Source organism: Echinops telfairi, unplaced genomic scaffold (assembly GCF_000313985.2).
Source record: "Echinops telfairi isolate 266 unplaced genomic scaffold, ASM31398v2 ScPeMD7_25;HRSCAF=90, whole genome shotgun sequence".
In the NCBI taxonomy this organism is placed as follows: domain Eukaryota; kingdom Metazoa; phylum Chordata; class Mammalia; order Afrosoricida; family Tenrecidae; genus Echinops; species Echinops telfairi.
In genome coordinates this window covers 815,130-822,017 of record NW_022103922.1, presented here as the reverse complement: position 1 = coordinate 822,017, position 6,888 = coordinate 815,130, and the positions used below count along the sequence as shown (strand labels likewise).

General features: G+C 63.5%; 3 protein-coding genes across 3 annotated transcripts in view; 2 read left to right on the top strand and 1 right to left on the bottom strand.

The window, feature by feature from the left end:
• TRAF2 (TNF receptor associated factor 2) overlaps nucleotides 1–3,621 on the top strand; it is a 12,962-nt gene extending 9,341 nt beyond the window's left edge. Inside the window, exons 8-11 of the mRNA XM_045289345.1 lie at nucleotides 194–490; nucleotides 698–875; nucleotides 995–1,143; nucleotides 3,064–3,621. Of these exons, the coding sequence (XP_045145280.1) occupies nucleotides 194–490; nucleotides 698–875; nucleotides 995–1,143; nucleotides 3,064–3,282 (843 nt within the window). The 3' untranslated portion in view covers nucleotides 3,283–3,621. The remainder of the gene's footprint in view (nucleotides 1–193; nucleotides 491–697; nucleotides 876–994; nucleotides 1,144–3,063) is intronic.
• Nucleotides 3,622–5,546: 1,925 nt separating this feature from the next.
• FBXW5 (F-box and WD repeat domain containing 5) lies at nucleotides 5,547–6,882 on the bottom strand. The gene is made up of 3 exons (XM_004714434.2): nucleotides 6,774–6,882; nucleotides 6,478–6,690; nucleotides 5,547–6,405 (listed from the first exon to the last, which is right to left on the bottom strand). The coding sequence occupies exons 1-3, from the start codon at nucleotides 6,794–6,796 to the stop codon at nucleotides 6,156–6,158; spliced, it is 486 nt and encodes a 161-aa protein (XP_004714491.1). The 5' UTR covers nucleotides 6,797–6,882; the 3' UTR covers nucleotides 5,547–6,155.
• C8G (complement C8 gamma chain) overlaps nucleotides 6,827–6,888 on the top strand; it is a 4,265-nt gene continuing 4,203 nt past the window's right edge. Inside the window, exon 1 of the mRNA XM_045289344.1 lies at nucleotides 6,827–6,879. Within this exon, the coding sequence (XP_045145279.1) occupies nucleotides 6,827–6,879 (53 nt within the window). The remainder of the gene's footprint in view (nucleotides 6,880–6,888) is intronic.

Genomic DNA, 6,888 nt, shown 5'->3' with positions numbered 1-6,888 from the left:
TCCACCGGACCACACCTTCACCTCCTTGCATCAAACCATGCCCCTGTACCAAAGGCTGTGGTGTGTGGGCAGGCGGGCGGTCGCATGGGCGGGTCCATGTCCTGCATACTGGGTGGCATGGGCGGGGCCTGCCTCTGGTGGGCGGGGCCTGGCTTGCCCCTGTGCAGGCTCTGAGCTGCTGGGCCCTTGGCAGATGGAGAGCGAGTGGCAGCCGGAGCACGAGGCCCAGCGGCTGCGGGAGCACCTGGGCCTGCTGCTGGACCGAGTCCTGGAGGCCAAGCGCCTGCCTGGGAATGGGTCCTGGGCGCCAGAGCCCCCGGAGCCAGCCGGGCTCCCAGAGAGGTGGGATGCCCTGGAGAGGAAGACAGCCACCTTCGAGAACATCGTTTGTGTCCTGAACCGGGAGGTGGAGCGCGTGGCCATGACGGCCGAGGCCTGCAGCCGGCAGCACCAGCTGGACCAGGAGAAGATCGAGGCCCTCAGCAGCAAGGTGGGCGGGCAGCTACGGCGCTGGGACGTGGGGAGGGGGTGTGTGAGCTCGCGTGCACCCAGGCGTCCTCAGCATTGGCCTGGCACAGTCTACGCTTGCGGCTCTGGGGCATGTTTCTTCCCACCATGGGGTCTTGGGGGCTGCACGGGGGCACCCCACAGTCAGGAAGGGGCCGCAGTTGAGAGCTGCCCGGCGGCCGCCCTGCAGGTGCAGCAGCTGGAGCGCAGCATCGGCCTGAAGGACCTGGCCCTGGCCGATCTGGAGCAGAAGGTCAGGGAGGTGGAGGCAGCCACCTACGACGGCATCTTCATCTGGAAGATCACTGACTTCGCCCGGAAGCGCCAGGAGGCAGTGGCCGGCCGCGCCCCTGCCATCTTCTCCCCAGGTGCTGCCACCAGCTGGGAGGCTGCCCTTGGGTGCGGTTAGATCAGGGTGCCTGCTGGAGCCCCGCCCCTGCTCCCCTCTGCCCCGCCCGGCTTTCTCACTCCCGCCCTGCCCCCACAGCCTTCTACACGAGCAGGTACGGCTACAAGATGTGCCTACGAATCTACCTGAATGGAGACGGCACTGGGCGCGGCACCCACCTGTCCCTCTTCTTCGTGGTGATGCGAGGCCCCAACGACGCCCTGCTGCGCTGGCCCTTCAACCAGAAGGTGCGTCCTGCCGCACGGTGTTCTTGGAAGGGCGTGGTCCCTGCCCTGCGTGGCTGCTCTCGGTGGGAGCCCCCAGAACCCTGGGGACAGCAAACCCTGCTGGGTGGGTTGCTGGAAGCTGGCGCAGAGCGATGGGTCTCTGGGCGTGGGAAGGTGGCACATTTCATCTGTGGGGATAGCAGGGGGCACCAGGGAAGGAGGACAGCTCCTGTTCACCCACACGCAGGTGTATTCCCGGAGGTCGTGTTTAACCGTGTCCGCTCAGGAGTGCGCAGTTCCATGCAAGTCCCCTCAGGGGCCTTCAAAAGAGCAGTTACCGCCACGTCTTCTAGGGGGCAGCTGGCCCGCCAAACCCAAGACAGAGTGCCGGCCTTGGCCGCCCTCAGAGGTCACTGGGGCAGCCTGCTTCATCAGGGTCTTCCTCTTTGAAATGGGCTCCACTTTTACAAGCATGGCGTCCTTCTCCAGGGATGTCCCCTGAGGACAGGTCTCCATCCTCACCTCTAAGGAGCATCCAGCTGTGCTTCTTCCTGGAGACCTGCCTGTCCGTCTGGCTGCGTCCACGGTGCCTTCAGTCCCCTTCACAGCACCGTCTCCAGGGCACTGCTCTGCTTCAGTCTCTCACCCACTGTCCCCCTCATGACTGGTGTGACTGAAAGCGCCACGGCCTGGTCGGGTGCACCTTAGTCCTTGGAGCGGCGTCCCCAGCTTCAGCGCTTCAGAAGGCTGTGCAGACGGCTTCGTGCGCTGCGCGGTGATGCAGGCACGATGGCGTTCTTTGCTCCGTTCATCCCCGGGTTTGTTGTCTCTTGGGCCGGCTGTGAGGACTGGGCTTTCCTTTGACCGCACGGTCCTTGATCTTCATGTTGAGTCTCCACCCTGTCGACCGAATCGTCCTTGATGTCTGTCAGTCAGCCAGAGCCTCACTCCCGCCTGGCTCCCAGCAAGGTGGTGTGCTGCCCCCGCACGTCTCACGGTGGCCAGTCCGTCACCCCCAGCCCTGAGGCCACTTGCTGCACAGCGGCCAGCTGGGCAGCACACAGACGGAGAAGGACGCCACCCAGACATGTTTTCCTTGGTGCTGAAGCACACCTGTCCCCTCGCTCTGTCCGTATCAATGACTGCCTCTTGGTGCACACCGAGGCAGTGTGGCATTCCTGTCCTCAGTACATCATCAGCGGTTTGCTCAGGTCCACACGGGGGAGCACCGGTCCACAGTGAGACGCAAGCGAATGTCTTCTGGCGCGCTCTGCTTTCTGCCAAGAGCCATGGCTGTTAGCGGGATCTTCCTCCTACCCTGCCCTCTTGAGTCTGGCTGGAGTAGCTGCCAATTTTCCTGTCAAATGTATCGACACAACCAGTTTTTAATCGTCCTCGACAACATTGTATTCGCACGTGGTATTGATACAGTTCTGTAATTGCTGCCATCTGTTGGGCCACTGGTCTCTGGAATGGACACAGGTGTGGATCTCTTCCAGCCAGCCAGCCAGCCCAGGAGCTGTCCTCCAGCTCTCCTGGGTAGACCAGCGTCCAGCGCGTCATCTGTTTGCTGAGATACTCGGTTGGTGCCCATCGTTCCTGGAGCCTTGTCTGCGCTAATACCTTCTTCCATGCTCCCTCGGCTCTTGCTCCTGTGCCCGGTTCCTTCTGCCCCGACTCCATGGCCTGCCGTCCTGGATGCCTGCTGCGCCGTCCTTCTTGTCCGCAGACCCTGGTGGCTCGGACCCTTCGCTTTTCTCAGCAGCAGATTTGCTGAGTGTGTGGTGGCACCCTCTGAGGATGGGCCGCTCTGCCTCCACTGCAGAGGGTGCTAGAAGTTGGCTCCGCACAGCTCACTGGGCAGTTCTGAGGACGGGCCACACTGCCTCACTGGCCCTAGCTGGTTCTGTGCTGACCCCTAACGCCCCCCCCCCCCCCCAGGTGACACTCATGCTGCTGGACCAGAACAATCGGGAGCACGTGATCGATGCTTTCCGGCCCGACGTGACCTCCACCTCCTTCCAGCGGCCGGTCAGCGACATGAACATCGCCAGCGGCTGCCCCCTCTTCTGCCCCGTGTCCAGGATGGAGGCCAAGAACTCGTACGTGCGCAACGACGCCATTTTCATCAAAGCCATCGTGGACCTGACGGGTCTCTAGTCACTCCCACCTGGGCTCTGCGCCAGGCATGGCCACCAGGTCAGGAGGCTCACTGTGGACGCCAGCCTGGGGAGCAGGGTGTGGCAGTGGTCGGCATGGTGGCTTGCCATTGCTCCTGCAGCGTGGGCACTGGAGCCCAGCAGAGCACCTGCAGGACCCTCCAGGGTTACTCGGGCGTGGAAGCAGGGAAGGGGGACTACGGGCCCTTATCTCTCCAGCACTGGGGTGCTGGGCCCAAGGTGCAGGTGGTGTGGGTGTGTGCTCCAGCCCCGCTCCCTCAGGACCAGTTAGCAGCACCATCAGCTGATCAAGGACTCACCATTAAATCTTTCAAACCTGCAGGACATGTGGCGTCCTCCTGGCTGTCCACTGTGGGGGGATGGGGGTCTGTGCCCCAGACACCGAGCCTCCCCAACTCCCATCTGGCTGTGTTCCCTGCCAACCACCCGGTGGCCCTCGGTGCAGAGGCCAGCGCCTCGTCACCTCTGGGGATGGGGACAAGTGTGGCACTGCAGGCTTGACGTCCGGGTCCCAGGCAGGTCTCAGAGCATTGGGCTGCTGGGAGCATTGATGGTGGCCCTGGGACAGGAGGGCTTGTGCCCTCTTGTGCCCTGAGCCCAGATGCCTGGCAGGTGTCCACTCTGGGCAAAGCTAGCAGGTGGGCAGTCCTGAGGTCAGTGGGTGGGGCTAGTCTGATGATGACCTTGAGCACATGGGCTATCCTGGGGAAAAGAGATGGTCCTGGGCAGTCCCAGGAAGAGGAGGGTGGAGGGGCTGTCCCATGGTTAGCAGGTGGGACCAGGGAGAGAGGCTGCCTGGGTCAGTGGGGACCTCCCCCTTCTACTTGATGGCCGCACTCAGACTTGAGTTGAAGCGGGTGTCCCTGCCGGCTCTTAGCAGAAACACATGCACATGCTGTGTTGCTGAGCCCTTGGCTGACCATCATGAGCACACTCCACACACCCCAGCTACATCCAGTGCGCTCCCAGCAGCTGGAGCTGCCCCAGCGCTGTGCCGTCCTGTCCGTTCTGAGACATCCCAGCATCCTGTGCCAAGTGAGCCTGGACAGAGAAGAACCCCTCAGAGTCACCGCACTAGGCTTCTGGCCAGTGGTCCTCTCATCCCACAGAGGCCATAGTCCAGGGACCCCCTGGAGCCACTCACCGCTACAGGGCCCTCAGAGGACCAGGTGCTGCAGGACTGGGACCTCACTTCCCCCCAAGTTGCCCTGGACGGGGCGGGTCACTGCTTCCAGGATATCCCTGCATGTGTTCCTTACAAGCAGCCTCCTGCTGCACATAGGGCCCTGTGACGTCACACAGGTTCCTGCAGAATGACACTCATCCCCGAGGGGTGAGGGACCCTCTGCATGTGGGCCTATGAGGGAGCTGATAAAAAAACAGGACTGGGCAGGGCCCCATCTGAAGAGGCTGTGGCCGCCCCTGCGCTATGCTGCCGGTACCTGGTCACTGCCTTCACTCCCACCGCTCTCGGGCACGGCCCTGAGGACACCACACTGGGGTGGGGCACAGGGCAGGTAGAACTGCGCCTGTGAATTCCCCAGACTGTTTCCCGGAGTAGAGAGCTCCGTTCTCATGGAGGTGCTGGTGGTTTCCAAGTGCCAGCTTTGGGATCACTGCACCACCAGGCCTGCTCTAGAGCGTTGCGGAGTCTGCATTTTGAGAAACGAGCTTCATACACCTGTTTGACCTAGAAGGCCAGCCTGGCCCTGACCCACATGCTCGGGGCTGGTGGTTAGTGACGGCCCTGACCCGTGCTGGTGCGAGCACTGCGCACTTCCCACGGCTGGGTGCGGGCTTGCCCGCCTGGGTGGAGTTTGGATGGCTGCTTCTTAGGGGTGTATTGATTTCACTGTGCTGTTTCCTGGGGCACAGCGTTGTCCGCAGGCTCCCTCCGTGGGCCCTGCTCTGTGTTCTCTTCCTCTGCTGCGGGGGGTGGGGTGGGGGCGGCACAGCCCTGCCCGCCCTGGAGGCCCTGAGCTCCAGTGGCCTCCCGTGTTGCTCGTTGGCCGAAGTGCTTTCTCCTTTCCCTGTACACCACCCTGCGCTTCCTGAGGGTCCCCTCGTGGTCAGTCTGCCAGCGGAATAGGGTGATGGACCCGAAAAACCTTGTGCTGCAGGCTTAGCTCACACCCAGCCTCCTGAGGCAGACCCACCTGCTGCCTGCCCGGCTACTCCACGGTGGCCCCAGGCCATGTCACATGGGAGTGAGCCTGGCCCCACAGACACAGCACAGGGGTCAGGTGAGTGCTGCTGTGGGCCTTTATTCAGGGGACATGCGGCACCCTCTAGTGTGGCAGGTGGCTGCAGCCAGTGGAGAGGCCTGGGGTCTGGACAGTCGAATTCAGTACTGGACTGTGGGCTGCAGCGGCTTGTTGGCCACATGGTGCCACACGTACGACCAGAGCAAAAGCCCTGCTGAGGGCTGTCCAGCCGGGCAGCATGTCCTCAAGTCCCTGCACAGGGCCAGGCAGGAGGCAGACGGGGATGGGAGGGGTGGTGTCATATGGCTGTGGTGACTGTCCCCGAGATACCCAGTGTCACAGCTGGGAGGTGTGTGGCCGTGTGTGAGTGGTTGGGGCATTTGGCCCCCGGGTGCCCAGTGTCACAGCTGGGAGGTGGAGGTGGCTGTGCGTCTAGTGGTCAGGGCATCTGGTCCCTGGGTACCCAGTGGGGAGGTGGGTGGCCCAACCTAGCACACTCCCTAGGGCAGCAGTGCTGCTGTAGGCTCCACCCCCATCTACCTGGGCAACCAGAGGCTCAGCCAAGGAGAGGGTTCGACTTCCTAGGCGGGGCCAAGGACAGCAGGCAGCTGCCACCCCTGCCTGGAGCTTGTCCCTCCGCCAAAGCCGGTCAGCGCCTCTGACCGGCAAGCCAGAAGAAGAAGGGGCGTGGGCGTGGGCGTGGGCGTGGGGCCTGGAGGGCACGCACGGTGTGTGGAGAGCGCCAGACCTTGATGGTGGCGTCGTCGCTGGCGGTGAGCAGGAGCTCCTGCTCGCAGGGGTTGAAGGCCACCGAGTTGACCACGTCCTCGTGCCGCAGCCTGGCCAGGCAGGTGCCGTAGTGCCGGTCCCAGATGTAGCCATGGCGGTCCTCGGCCCCACTGTGGGTGGCAGCCATGAGGCTCCGAGGGCAAGCCCATGACCCCCCCATGCCCCACCCGGCTGGGCCTCACCTGGCCACAAAGTCCCTGCTGACGTCCAGGAAGATGAAGAAGCACTCGTCGTTGGGGGTGTAGGCGCGGTGGGCCCGCAGCGCACGCCGCACCTCACGCATGGTTTTTAGGTCGAACACGTGTAGGTCGATCTCCTCGGCGATGGGTGGGGGCAGCATGGGGTCGGCCACCACCGCGTCACTGGGCCAGGAGCGGCTGTTCACATACAGGTACCTGGCCAGAGGACACAGCTTGGACGGCGGCTGGCCCACCACCACCCCCGCCTCTGCAGGTGGGCGCTGCCGTCCCAGGCCCACCTGTGGTCGGGCGACAGGCCCATCCCAATGACGTGTCCGTGGACGTCGATGACATGGTCCAGCGAGTCAAAGAACTCATCAGCACCCCGCTCCTCCCCGAGCACCGGCCCCACCG